At 39.3% G+C, this 13,966-nt stretch overlaps 3 protein-coding genes across 6 annotated transcripts in view; 1 reads left to right on the top strand and 2 right to left on the bottom strand.

The window, feature by feature from the left end:
• Window positions 1–13,966, bottom strand: part of LOC127512615 (GTPase IMAP family member 8-like) — a 139,544-nt gene that overhangs the window by 49,106 nt on the left and 76,472 nt on the right. The gene's annotated exons all lie outside the window — the stretch shown is intronic.
• On the top strand, window positions 240–7,534 carry thnsl2 (threonine synthase-like 2). 4 transcript variants are annotated; one of them, XM_051893671.1, is made up of 9 exons: window positions 240–361; window positions 1,146–1,369; window positions 2,757–2,951; window positions 3,027–3,179; window positions 3,745–3,978; window positions 4,801–4,949; window positions 5,023–5,148; window positions 5,806–5,960; window positions 6,379–7,534. In XM_051893671.1, the coding sequence occupies exons 2-9, from the start codon at window positions 1,147–1,149 to the stop codon at window positions 6,596–6,598; spliced, it is 1,455 nt and encodes a 484-aa protein (XP_051749631.1). In that variant the 5' UTR covers window positions 240–361; window position 1,146; the 3' UTR covers window positions 6,599–7,534. The 4 variants fall into 4 exon arrangements, with proteins under 4 accessions (XP_051749631.1, XP_051749632.1, XP_051749629.1 ...); XM_051893672.1 differs by having other exon boundaries at window positions 299–320; XM_051893669.1 differs by having other exon boundaries at window positions 359–447.
• Window positions 9,643–11,270, bottom strand: oxt (oxytocin). Its single transcript, XM_051893685.1, has 4 exons — window positions 11,122–11,270; window positions 10,918–11,042; window positions 10,618–10,819; window positions 9,643–9,974 (listed from the first exon to the last, which is right to left on the bottom strand). The coding sequence occupies exons 2-4, from the start codon at window positions 11,038–11,040 to the stop codon at window positions 9,835–9,837; spliced, it is 465 nt and encodes a 154-aa protein (XP_051749645.1). The 5' UTR covers window positions 11,041–11,042; window positions 11,122–11,270; the 3' UTR covers window positions 9,643–9,834.

The following is a 13,966-nucleotide window of genomic DNA, read 5'->3' as shown; positions in this document are numbered from 1 at the left end:
CAACTTTACCAGCCTAGTAGTAAACATTGTTTTTATTCACAAAGGAGCTCAAAGTCAATTTTCTCCCTCACAAAATACATAATCTAGCACAGTTTTATCATTGATAGAATATAAAATGATTAAAGTAATACAATACAAGAATGTCGGTCAAATACAATTTTTGTCAGTCAAACATTAACCCGCGAGGGGGAAAAAATCCACCCGCGGCAATTATTAAAAATAGTCAAATTCCACACGAAAACCGCAGACTTGGCAACCCTGACTGTTCAGAGCCAAACACAGATCGGGTGAAAGTTAAAATTAAAGTGCATCAGATCCGGGTGAGTTTCTGCAGACACTCGAACACCGCAGTCTGTCACAGGTATTGATTAACTTATACTGCTGCGAATTGCTTTTGTTCCTCAACTCAAGTCGCTTTTTGATGAAAACGTCTGCTAAATGCAAAAAGTATGTAAATGAACAGCATACGAACATGAATGTAAAGTCAAGAGTAAAAACAAATAAAACAACTGGAAACAGCTGCAGTAAATGAAAAAGTACGATTTAGACCTTTGATCTTCACATGAGAACTTGTAAAATGTCTGCTTGTCTGCTTGTTTACTGAGTAAAACTTCAAATTACATGAACATATACAATCTTAGACATTAGACCAGTTATTATAGTTAACTAAAAACATTTTTGTCACGTGACTAAACGTTAACTAAAATAATATAAAACATTTAAAAATATTTATTTCATAGTTGCCAGGAAAACATTTTTCATTTTCATTTAGTTTACCTTGATGTACTAAAATGACTGAAATAAAAATGAATAAAAACTATATAGACATTTAATTAGAAAAAATACAATTGACAAAAACAAACAACAAAATCACTAAAACTGTAATAAAACTTAAAATGAAAAGTAAAAAAATATTAATAAAAACTGTAATAGTATCTCAAAGATACTAAAATCTCTCATATTGTTGGGTTATGCATGTGGGTGAATGTGAAGAGCCAGTCCATGCCAAAACGAATTGAATAGCCTATTAATTTGCACAAAAATTAGGCATGTAAGAAGAAGTGTTATTTTAGTATTTAGTGAGAGTAGTAATATGTAAAAGATGAATGAAGTGCAGTCATTGAATGCATCACTTGACCCTGCAGGATGCGTTACTGCAGCACGCGTGCTGGCGTTCAGGGCCGCAGCTTCAGAGACGTGCTGTTCTCTGGATACGCTCCAGACGGGGGCATGTTCATGCCAGAGAGCGTCCCGTCGCTGTCCGCTGAGACGCTGCGGCTCTGGAGGCGTCTGTCCTACCAGCAGCTGCTGTGTGAGATCTGCTGCCTCTACATCCCTGAGCAGGAGATCCCGCGACACCATCTGCAGGGTGAGACGCCTCCTTTACCAACACTCACGAATCAGGTCAAATTAATAAAGCACAGTAAAAACAACAGTCGTAGACCACTGTGCTGTACAACCATACTAAAATAGACATCACAAACAGAGGGAAGTGTATATAAACTATAGACAAACACTTATAAGAGGGTCAACCTTAGACTATAGGACAGGCATAAGCCTGCGCAAAAACATGCATTTTTTTAATCTACATCTCACAGTTCTGACTTTTTTCAGAATTCTGAGTTTATATCTCGAAATTTAGCCTTTTTTTGGAATTCAGAGTTCATATCTTGCAATTCTGACTTTTTTCAGAATTCTGAGTTTACATCTTGCAATTCTGAGTTTATATCTTGAAATTCTGACTTTTTTCCAGAATTCTAAGTTTATATCTTGAAATTCTGACTAATTTTGGAATTCAGAGTTTATATCTTGCAATTCTGACTTTTTTCAGAATTCTGAGTTCATGTCTTGCAATTCTGTTTTTTTTTTTTTTTTTTTTAAGAATTCTGAGTTTATAACTTGCAATTCTGACTTTTTTTAGAATTCTAAGTTTATATCTTGCAATTCTGACTTTTTTCAGAATTCTGAGTTCATGTCTTGCAATTCTGTTTTTTTTTCGGAATTCTGAGTTTACATCTCGCATTTTTGCCTTTTTTTGGAATTCAGAGTTCATATCTTGCAATTCTGACGTTTTTCGGAATTCTGAGTTTATATCTTGCAATTCTGATTTTTTTTTTTTAAGAATTCTGAGTTTATATCTTGAAATTCTGACTTTTTTTCAGAATTCTAAGTTTATATCTTGCAATTCAGATTTTTTTTTTTTTAAGAATTCTGAGTTTATAACTTGCAATTCTGACTTTTTTCAGAATTCTAAGTTTATGTCTTGCAATTCTGACGTTTTTCAGAATTCTGGGTTTAAATCTCGCAATTCTTTTTTCTTACAATTCTGACATTTTTCTTGAAATTGCGATTTTATATCTCACACTTCTGAATTTATATCTCGCAATTCTGTTGCAATTACGTTTTTATTTATTTTTTAATTCTGTTGCGGAAGTTATGCTACTGTATCTGTAGCAGAGCATATTTCCGAACAAGCTCTCAACAGGGGTGGCCAGCATATATGGACATCATTACAGTCAGCATTAGACTGGGTGAGATGATCCAGAAATGGTTGCCATATACTGTAGAATTTATTAGGGTTTCCAATAATACCGTATCTGACTCTCTCCATGTGCAATATAGCAGTGAGGTTAGTCAGCCAGGTCTTAAACTGAGGAACAGTAAGATACGTTTTTAGCTTAAGATTTAAATTCAGATTCTGTTGAAACTACTGGTCATGAACTGTCTCTCCAAACCTCCTGTCTGTCTATCTGTAGGGCTCATTTCACAAGCGCTGTCGAGCTTCTCCATACCAGATGCGGTGCGACTGGTTCAGCTGAAGGACTCTCTGTCCATCCTGGAACTGTTCCATGGAGAAACTCTGGCGTTTAAGGATCTGGCCATGTCCTGCACCGCTCAGTTCCTGCAGTACTTCCTGCGCAAAGACCGCAAACGGGCCACAATACTTGTAGGTATGAAGTAACGCCCATCTCAGATCTGCCCGTCTCGTGACCTGTGATGGAGATTCAGACCTGATGTTCTTTCAGGAACATCCGGCGACACGGGCGGCTCGGCCATCAGAAGTGTGTTCGGTCTGAGTGAAGTGGACATCGTGGTGGTGTTTCCTCACGGACGCGTCACCAGAGTACAAGAGCTACAGATGACCACCAGCATAGCGGACAACGTCCATGTGTTTGCAGGTAAACTGGAAACCTTTTAGCGGCTCAGTTTTTGTGATATCAACTTCAATTTTGGAACATAACTTGGCTTTTATTCAGCAAGAATGCATTAAATTGATCAAAATTGACAGTAAAGACATTTATAATGTTACAAAAGATTCTACTTCAAATAAATGCTGTTCTTTTGAACTTTTTATTGATCAAAAAAATCCTGAAAAATAAAATGTATCATGGTTTCCACTGTTTTCTACATTATCAATAATCAGAAATGTTTCTTGAGCATCAAATCAGCATATTAGAATGATTTCTGAAGGATCATGTGACACTGAAGACTGGAGTAATGATGCTGAAAATTCAGCTTTAACATCACAGGAATAAATTACAGTTTACTATGTATTCATATAGAAAACAGTTATTTTAAATTGTAAAAATATTTCACAATTTTACTGTATTTTTGATCAAATATATGCAGTGTTGGTGAGCAGAAGAGATTCTCAGACTGTAGATTTGTTTATGAAATCCACTGTTTTAGTCTCATTTTATTACAGTGTGATGTGGATCTCTGTGTGTTTGTGCTGTAACACAGCGGACGGGACTTCCGATGATATTGACGTCCCGCTGAGGAAACTGTTTGCAGACGCGGACCTGGTGCACCGTCATGGTCTCATGAGTCTGAACTCTGTCAACTGGTGCAGGATCCTGGTGCAGACGGCTCACTTCCTGTTCGCTTACCTTCAGCTCAGTGCGCCACAGGCCGAAGGAGATGCGCTGCCTGTGCTGGAGGTGCTGGTGCCCACGGGAGGAGCGGGAAACATCACCGGTGCGCATGGTCAATCCCACCAAACCTGCCAAAATCAGAAGAATCAAAAAGAAAATATAGCTGCAAGCAGCAATTAATGGGGTTCAAGCATTTTAAGGCCTTTAAGCACATGCGTAGAAAGATGTTTTGTTTTATTTAGCAAGCCTGTAACCATCTCGATCATACATGGAAAAGACAATTTACAGCCAATACAGGCAATTTACCTTAGGAAATATATGGTTTTTAAAACTTTTTAACAGTTATCAAGGTTGAGCCAAAAACCTAGGACTAGTTCACCAAAGTTGTTTTTTTAAATAATCTCCAATATTTAGTATTTAATATTTGTCTGATAGCTGCTCAAACTTCATTGGCTGATGGCGGCCATGTTTTTTGAGATATGTCAGTGCCCTCATAGACAGTCGTGGCCCCTCGGACAAAGACACTGCATGCCAATTTTCAAGTCGATCGGACTAACAGTAAAGTAGTTATAGCCATTTTCAAGTTTTTTCCTGTTATAGGTCATCGTGTCCTTTTTCATGCGACCACAGAATGAGCTCTTACATAGGTGTGCTGAGTTTGGTGAAAATATCTTATTCTGTTTACGAGTTATAACCATTTTAGTAAAAGTGGCTCCACCCGCTTCGAACATTTAGGTGGCCCTTAGGGTCCGTGAATCGAAATTTCTATTGACTATTGACAACCAGACTCCAGAGAATCTCTCTGCACTGGTTTGTTTTGGTTCCAATCAGGTCGAAAACCTAGGACTGTTTTATGACTCTATTATGGACCTGCATGTGTTGCAAACTTTTGACTGAATGATTGATCATTATTGTCTGTGTTCAGCTGGATGCATCATGAAGCTGATGGGAATCCCTCTCCGCCTCGTCGCCATGGTGAACGCCAATGACATCGTTCACCGTGCGGTCCAGAGCGGAGATTTCTCCATGTCAAACTCCGTCAAGCAAACTCTGGCTCCGGCCATCGACATCCAGGTTTGTTTGCATTCATGCGTTTCTGCTGTGTGTGTGTGTGTGTGTGTGTGAATACAGCTGTGCATGTTCACAGGACCCGTATAACATGGAGCGTGTGTTCTGGCTGCTGTCTGGTCGAGATGGCGTGATGGTGAAGAATTTGATGGAGGAGTTTCAGAGGACGCACAAACTCACTCTTCCTGAGTCACTTCATCAGCAGGTGAACACTGAATATCTCCTCACAGAAAAATCAAAGAATCGATGCAAACTTCATCAAATATGAGGCAAATTCAAATTCAAATTCTGCTGTAAACCAAACTAACAAAAATATGTTCTAAGAATGTTTTGCTAACATTCCCATAAAGTAATGAAAACGTTATTTCTGAATGTTTTTTTTTTTCTTGCTTATATGAACATTAAGGGAACATTCCATTTTATCATTCTTCAAACATTATGAGAACGCTACTTTAGAATGTTCTCTGAACATTCTGAAACAAGTAACATTTAAAAAATGTTAGACGAACGTTCAACTAAAACTTTTCAGGAAAAAACATTAATATAATGTTTTTTTGCTAACATTCTAAGAACATTATCAAAGACCAGATAGCTTTGAAAAAACGTTCTGTTAACGTTACTGGAAGAACGTTTGTTCGTAACGTTGAGAGAACCTTGCCAGAATGTTCGCTGTAAAACAGCACTAAAAACACAATAGTGTCGTTATTCAGATCAGTTCAGTTGAAGCTTTGTTCTCATCTGATAGTAGCATTAGTATAGCACTTTTCACAATGCACATTGTTTCAAAGCAGCTTCCAGCAGAAAATCATGATGTTAATGTTCATAGAGCCTGATGATAATATGGTTGCATTTGACATTATAGTTGTGCGAAGTGTTGTCGTCCGGGTCGGTGTCTGATGACGGGATACTGGAGACCATGCGGAGATGCTGGCAGGACAATCACTATCTCATTTGTCCTCATACCGCTGTGGCCGTGTGGCGCCACTATCAGAGTCCCATCACACCAGGAGAAAACAGGTTACACTCACACACTATACACACTTATAAGTGTTTACACTGTAAATATAATTGGTCTGAACAAAAACGACAGATGGACTGAATGAAAATTCACTCAGTAAGTGATGCTTATGGAACAGCAGAAATACAGCGGTTACCCCTGTTCACAATGTTATAAACAATGTTATAAAGCATTATACAGGTAAAATGAAAAGAAAATGCCATCAAAACTTTTCTGGAGACAGTCAGTTCACTTCAGATGTACATTCATTTGCAAGAATCACATGAATGGCCTATTTTAATGACACTGCTGATGTAGCTGTTTTATTTAGGCATGTGTAGATCACACTTAGTAGTAATTATTCTTATTCTTAGGCAGGAATTATTCTTCCTGTTTTTGAAATTCATTTCACAGCTTAATTAAGCTCTTTGTATTCAGATGTTGCATAGCGACCGCATCCCCAGCCAAGTTTCAGGAGGCCGTGCAGAAGGCCGGTTTGACCCTTGACCTCCCTAAAGCAGTGCAGGCGTTAGACATGCTGGAGACGCGTTATGAAGTTCTGGAGCAGTCGGACGACTGGGAGTCCAAACTGAGACACCACATAGAGTCCATCGGCTCAGTGAGGCGATGTGGAGAGACGGCCGAGACCAGAGACTGACATGAAGATTAAAATGCTGCTATATCAGATTTTGTTTTTAAAGATTCACAGCAGTTTTTTTAATAATGAATGTTGTGTGGATAAACTGCTCTGTCATGAGAATCTAGTGGTGTAATTTTGTTGTATGCTTGGAGGCCAGGTTCAAATCCTGATATAATATACATTTTTAAATGAACCAAGCGAAATTGCAAATGAACTCTAGAGACTCTAGAGTTATTGAGATCGGCCTGCATTTTCATATATAGAGCAGAATCAGCTTTTTAATTACACTGTTTGTGTTTCATAGGAAAAACCAATGCTCAAATACAAATAACTATTATTATTTATAATAAGCCTTTACTTAACTTTTCACTGTAAGAATTACTGCACTGTCTTCAGACCCAATTATATACCGAATTATCAATCGAAGTGAGAACATTCATTATTAACACCTTTACTGTCACTATTCCAGAATATTACGAATAAGTCCTTCATTGATATTGTCTTGCATACAAACAGATGAATTTAAACCATCAGCGTTGACTAAACTGCACTTTATCACTGTGTTTCGTGAATTAACAAAAACCTGACGAAGAAATTAATGTATAACACAAATCTCTTTAAATGCTAAAGCTTTTTGGTTGTGCTGTTCTAAACATTATTTTGTAAATTTTGGACAGATTTCCCCAAACACCTGCATACAAAAACTTGTTTCAGCTCAAATCACAGAGGTTTAAATGATTATTCAAAACAGCAAAATTCACAGAAACCAGTGACTATACAATAATCATGGAACTTGATTATCAAATGTAAAAATATGTATTTTTTGTCTTTTGGAAGTTGCATTCAAAACTCAAATATCTGAGTGGGACGTGCCTCCAAATAGACTGTAGACTGTAAGTCTTTGTATATGTCAGTATTTTTAATTGTCCTGAATAAACAGAATCTCACTTTGAATGTCTTACAAATGGTTGTTTCTCTTCAAGTGCAGCTGTCGTGTGTGTGTTGCACGCCAAATTATTATTTTTTTTGGGTCCCCATGAGGAAAACAGCTTATAAATCTCACTATGGAGAATCATCATAAAACACAAAAACCCAACATACACCGATCAGGCATAACATTATGACCACCTTCCTAATATTGTGTTGGTCCTCCTTTTGCTGTCAAAACAGCCCTGACTCATCTCCACTAGACCCCTGAAGGTGTGCTGTGGTATCTGGACCAAGATGTTAGCAGCAGATCCTTTAAGTCCTGTAAGTTGCGAGGTGGAGCTTCCATGGATCGGACTTGTTTTCTCAGCACATCCCACAGATGTTTGATTGGATTCTGGGGATCTGGGGAATTTGGAGGCCAAATCAACACCTCAAACTCGTTGTTGTGCTCCTCAAACCATTCCTGAACCATTTTTGCTTTGTGGCAGGATGCATTATCCTGCTGAAAGAGGCCACAGCCACCAAGGAATAAGGTTTCCATGAAAGGGTGTACATGGTCTGCAACAATGCTTAGGTAGGTGGTACGTGTCAAAGTAACATCCACATGGACGGCAGGACCCAAGGTTTCCCAGCAGAACATTGCCCAAAGCATCACACTGCCTCCGCCGGCTTGCCTTCTTCCATTGCTCCGTGGTCCAGTTCTGATGCTCACTGTTGGCTCTTTCGGCGGTGGACAGGGGTCAGCATGGTCACCCTGACTGGTCTGCAGCTATGCAGCCCCATACGCAACAAACTGATGCACTGTGTATTCTGACACCTTTCTATCAGAACCAGCATTAACTTCTTGAGCAATTTGAGCTACAGTAGCTGGTCTGTTGGATCGGACCACACGGGCCAGCCGTCGCTCCCCACGTGCATCAATGAGCCTCGGCCGCCCATGACCCTGTCGTCGGTTCACCACTGCTCCTTCCTTGGACCACTTTTGATAGATACTGACCACTGCAGACCGGGAACATCCCACAAGAGCTGCAGTTTTGGAGATGCAAAATTGGTTCTTGTCAAACTCGCTCAAATCCTTACGCTTGCCCATTTTTCCTGCTTCTAACACATCAACTTTGAGGACAAAATGTTCACTTGCTGCCTAATAAATCTCACCCACTAACAGGTGCCGTGATGAAGAGATGATCAGTGTTATTCACTTCACCTGTCAGTGCTCATAATGTTATGCCTGATCGGTGTATATGTGAGTGTGTGATAATGAAGGTGGGTGTTTAACTCGAGAAGGCTTTATTGCAGTATAACTGTTTTAGTGGAGCTGAACATTTGGACTTTGGTTATTATGGTGTTCAAGCCGAGTAGATGCACTGACCATAAACTCGTACAGACACATGCACACTATGGAGGGCTTGTGATGAGTACTGGCCTTGAATATAAACAGGCACTCGTGCAGGGGCCGTTGGTAATTTGTTAATGCTTTTACACTTTCCGACACCACGATACATTCTGGGTCACATTTATTGTTTTAATAGCATTTTCCATCTTCTTAAGTGGTTCTCAACAGCCCGACCAGTGGCGCCTAGACAGGGTTGCCAAGTCTGCGGTTTTCCTATGGAATTGGGATCATTTCAAATTGTTGCTGCGGGTTGATTTTTTCCCACGGATTAAAGGTTTGACGTCTTACATAAATTGTATCTGACTGAAATGCTTGTATTGTAATATATTACTCATTTTATATTCTACCAAAGATAAAACTGTTCAAGATGATGAGTTTTGTGAGGGAAGGAACTGCCTTTGAGCTCCTTTATGAATACAAACTGTGTTTATGATTACTGTATATAATGATTAGATTATGTTGCCAACATACTGTACTGTGTTTCTACTACAAACGTCTTGCATTTAAAACTGCTTCAAAGTTTTTGGTCAGGCTTTCTCAAGCCAACATCAAAGTTTGTCTTTTTTTATATATATATATATCTGGTTTTATAGTTGAAGTTGTTTATAACCCATAATAGTGACTTTGCATGGACAAACAGCTCTCACATTATCTGCAGAAACATACAGATCTACTTGTGTCTCTATGAACTCAGCGCTGGTTGATTCTGTGGCTGTGATGAAATGCACTAATACAGAGAAATTCTTTAATAGTTTAATAGCTGCACAAGCGTACAGTCAAGCTATCATCAATACAGTTCTACTAATATCTGCTGCTATTTATTAGCCATACAAATATCTAGTGGCTATACAAAGTTGGTTTACAAAAGGTCGATGATGGTTGGTGGCTGGGCGGGCTCCTCCTGAGACGATGTCACTCCTCTGTGAGTATTTCATTGGTGGAGTCTGTAGGGGTGGGCGTGGCTTGACAGGTGCAGGAGCTTCAGCAGTAGATCTTGGCTAGTGGCGGGCTGACCGGCGGCCGTACCATCACTATCTCCATCCACACACGACTGATCGACACTGCAGCCCTCTGATTTACACACAAAAATTGATTTTAGCATCCCATCCAGGTGCGAGCCACATGAAATACCACTGTGCTCTAGAAAATATTACTGATAAATGCTTTTACTGTATACCAACCTGAGAATCGCTTTCCTTGACAATATTTTACCGATTTTTCTATCAGCTGTTAAGAATAATAACTACGGATGCCAGATTCATGAATGAATCACTGCTTTGATCTAATCAGTCAAAAGGTCAAAAAGGTCTGAAAATTAACTGAATCTTTGCAACATTTTCACACACCAAAAAAGTAGCGGGATACTTTATAACAGTGTTTCTCAACTCAGACCTCAGTTTTTGAACAAAACCTGTGCTTGATTGAAAGAAAACAATTTGATAAAAAGATTGAATCCAATATTTAGTGATGTAGCATAAGGAGAGATTTATAAGCAGTTTTTTGTAGGCCGGTCATTTTTGACACTGAACACCACAAGTGAAACAAGATGGGGAAAAAAAGTACAAAAATTATCAACAGTTTCTGAAAAATTGTTATACCCTGAGTAAGCAAGTGCATCATTGTGCAATAACCTTAACTAGCATTTTCAGTAAAAAGAAAATCCCCTAACTGGAACACAACATGAGGGTTAAGATATGAAACAGGTAAAACTAACCTGTGTCACAACAGACCCCTGGAGCAGCACAGCGTCCTTCATAACCGCACACTTTTCCAGCCGCTTCACATGGAGTAGGCAGAAAATCTTCCTCCAGACATCGGAGCGTTTCTGGAGAGCCCACCAAACAGCCGATACCTTCACCACAGCAGATACTGGGACCAAAACACCGACCACGATCGCCAGGACCACATGACATGCACTACAGAGAACGAGGACGTTAAATCTCAGTTAGCATGTCTTTATCGTTCAAATTCAGGTCAGGACGTTCTCATGCCTTAAGGAAATTAATGAACACACCTGTCGAGACGGCCAATCCTGTACGGCCCGTTTGCCACCGATGGGGCAGTTGGAAATGTAACAGGCCGAGCAAACAGACAGCAGACACAGCAGACAAATCACTGACAGCAGACCTCCAGACATATCTGTGGCAGAAACTCAGTAATAATACAACACAACAGTCTCTAAATATAACAATACTGTAAATGAAGACACAGTACTTACTTTATCAAGGCTGAAATTGACAGCTGGTGAAGAGATTCGGCTTTTGAGCAACAATGTTCATTTGTACGGTGTGAGGAGACTCTTTTTATATCTCCTTGCTCTCTTTGCTGCGTGATATTATCACATTATTACCTGTTAGCTACAATCAAGGAACCTTAACTATCTAAATGTTAATGATGTGAACTGATTAGGTCAGTGGACCGGTCACTACGCTGTCCAGTAACAGGGATGTGCGTCATTAGCGGCCCGTGATCAGGCATAAGGTGTGAGACGGTTTAATGGCAGCTGTGAATTAACACAAGAACATTCATTTCAGAGCTTTTTGAAACTTCACTCTTAAAAACTTAAGTTTCCAAACAGAGGTTTTCACAATGATGCAAAGTTCAATGGAAACATTACTTTAGTCTTAGAACCATAGATGCCAATAAAGAACCTTTATTTTAAGTGTTGTTCTTTGATAATGGAACTGCATGTTTTTACTTGTATTAAACCACTCCTTTTTAAAGCATATGCTTTGGATCTTTGATCTGTTGACTAACTGGTCAACAGTTGTTAGGCATCATTACTTTCAACAAGTTTTTTAACTTGTTACTCACCATGAAAATAGCCAAGGAGGCTGGCATGGCATTAAAACACCAACCAAACAACAACAGTTTTTAGAATCCATGATCAAAGCTCATACTCTCTCAATTCGGACACAGGGGTCCCCCAGGGCTCTGTCCTTGGCCCTCTGCTGTTCATGCGAAACACCCTTGAGCGTGTCTCCAGGCATCTGAACAACTGTGTCATCAAAGTGGCTGATGATTGTTGAGTTCAAGAAGACTTTTGTGGCACGCTTGTAAAAACCATATTTAGGGCCCGAGCACTGATGGTGTGAGGTAATTGCTCGGTCTATTATTCATCTTCTCTGAAATGAATCGCATTTTTGAGGGCCTAAATATGCTCGAAAACTCAAGAAACTTTGCACACGTGTCAGAAGTGGTGAAAATTTAAGTCTGATATGGGTTTCAGAATTAGGTGTGGCAAAATGGCTCGATAGCGTCACCTACAAAATTTCAATTAACCGCCCTTCGCGCTACGTTTCACGTACAAGTATGAAATTCGGTAGACACATGTAACAGCCCAATACCTACAAAAAAGTCCCTGGGTGCAAAATCTGAAAACCCAACAGGAAGTGAGATATTTTGAATTTTCTTTGCAAAATTTTTGTAGTAGTTTTTGCCATTTTCAGACGTTGTACTTTAACGAACTCCTCCTAGAGATTTTATCAGACAAACATAGTATTTGGTCAGTCTAATCTAAAGGCCTTTGCAACGTCAAATTGCAAATATCTTGAGTTTTCGCTGGAGAGTTTGTCTGTGGCGGCAAAATTCGATGTTTCACCATGAAACAGTAAGTTGTTGTAACTTGGGCATACAATGTCCGATCTGCTCCAAACTTCACATGTTTTATTAGAGTCCTGGCCTGAAGACATCAACATGCCAATATTCAGTTACAGTCATAGCGCCACCTGTGGGCAACAGGACATATCATGTTTTACACTGTGATTAACTCCTCATTGAGATTTAACTAGAACAACATCATACTTGGTCAGTCTAATCTTAAGGCCTTAGCGATGTTAAATTGCAAAGATCTTAGGTTTCGTTGAATGGCATGTCCGTGGCGCCCTGACAAAGTCTGATGTTTCGCCATTAAACTTGTATTCAGGAGGCTGGCATGCCATTAAAACACCAACCAAACAAAAACAGTTTTTAGAATCCACAATCAAAGCTCATACTCTCTCAGTTTGGACACAGGGGTCCCCCAGGGCTCTGTCCTTGGCCCTCTGCTGTTCATGCGAAACACCTTTGAGTGTGTCTCCAGGCATCTGAACAACTGTGTCATCAAAGTGGCTGATGATTGTTGGGTTCAAAAAGACTTTTGTGGCACAGAAGCTTGTAACAATCACATTTTGTTTTAAGTTCTGCAAATGACAATAAATAGGAAATAAAAAGAGATCTGACAATAATGTTCTTGAAATACATGACATGTTCTTCAGTGTTCATATGTAACATCCGGGAGCCTAACGAGTCACTTGAATCAAGGGAATAATGAGTGCTGAAGTGATTAGTCTGTAGAGTCACGCGCTAATGACAGAATTGTCACATTTAACACGTCCCCTCTGCTTTTCAATCATTTATCTCTGATTAACCTTTAATAGGTCACATATCCCTTGGATTTAATAGAATTATGGAATTATTACCTCGGGTCAGAATAGGCAGCCGCTGATGGAAAGTCACATGCTGCTTTCACCAAACTGAATCAGTTGAATAGTTATTGGTTCATTTGAAAAGAGCAACTATAGCAGCTGAACACATTTTTGTGTGATATGTGTCAATGAGTCAAAGGGAATTTACTGATGTGAGAAATTGTGTCTTTATATTAATACACCAGACACTTTTTGCTAATGCTAATTAAACTGATCTCCTATAGAAGCTGTGGCAATATGCTGTAAATGTCACTTGACTGATCACTCTGGACCTGCAGGAAAATTACATCATGCCAACATTTATTAGACACATGGTGTAATTATAGTATCTACCAGCAGGGGCTAATGTGGCCATTCTAACCAGTCACTCTCTTGACCTTTAGGGTCCAACATATCAGCTTCTGACATAACCAGTAGTGTAAGTTTGAGGGCTTTGGGATTTCAATATTTTTAGGGACACTAGTATCAGATGTCACTTATGTCAGGCTACCTCAACTTTAATACTGAACTTCAATTTATTTTTTGTTTCTCGACTCTTAATTCATAATCATACATTGACCTATTTATTTTGGTTGGTTGTTTTCTTTATTGAACATT

The sequence above is a fragment of the Ctenopharyngodon idella genome, chromosome 5 (genome assembly GCF_019924925.1).
Source record: "Ctenopharyngodon idella isolate HZGC_01 chromosome 5, HZGC01, whole genome shotgun sequence".
NCBI classification, from domain to species: Eukaryota; Metazoa; Chordata; class Actinopteri; order Cypriniformes; family Xenocyprididae; genus Ctenopharyngodon; species Ctenopharyngodon idella.
This window is presented reverse-complemented; position numbering and strand designations above follow the sequence as displayed.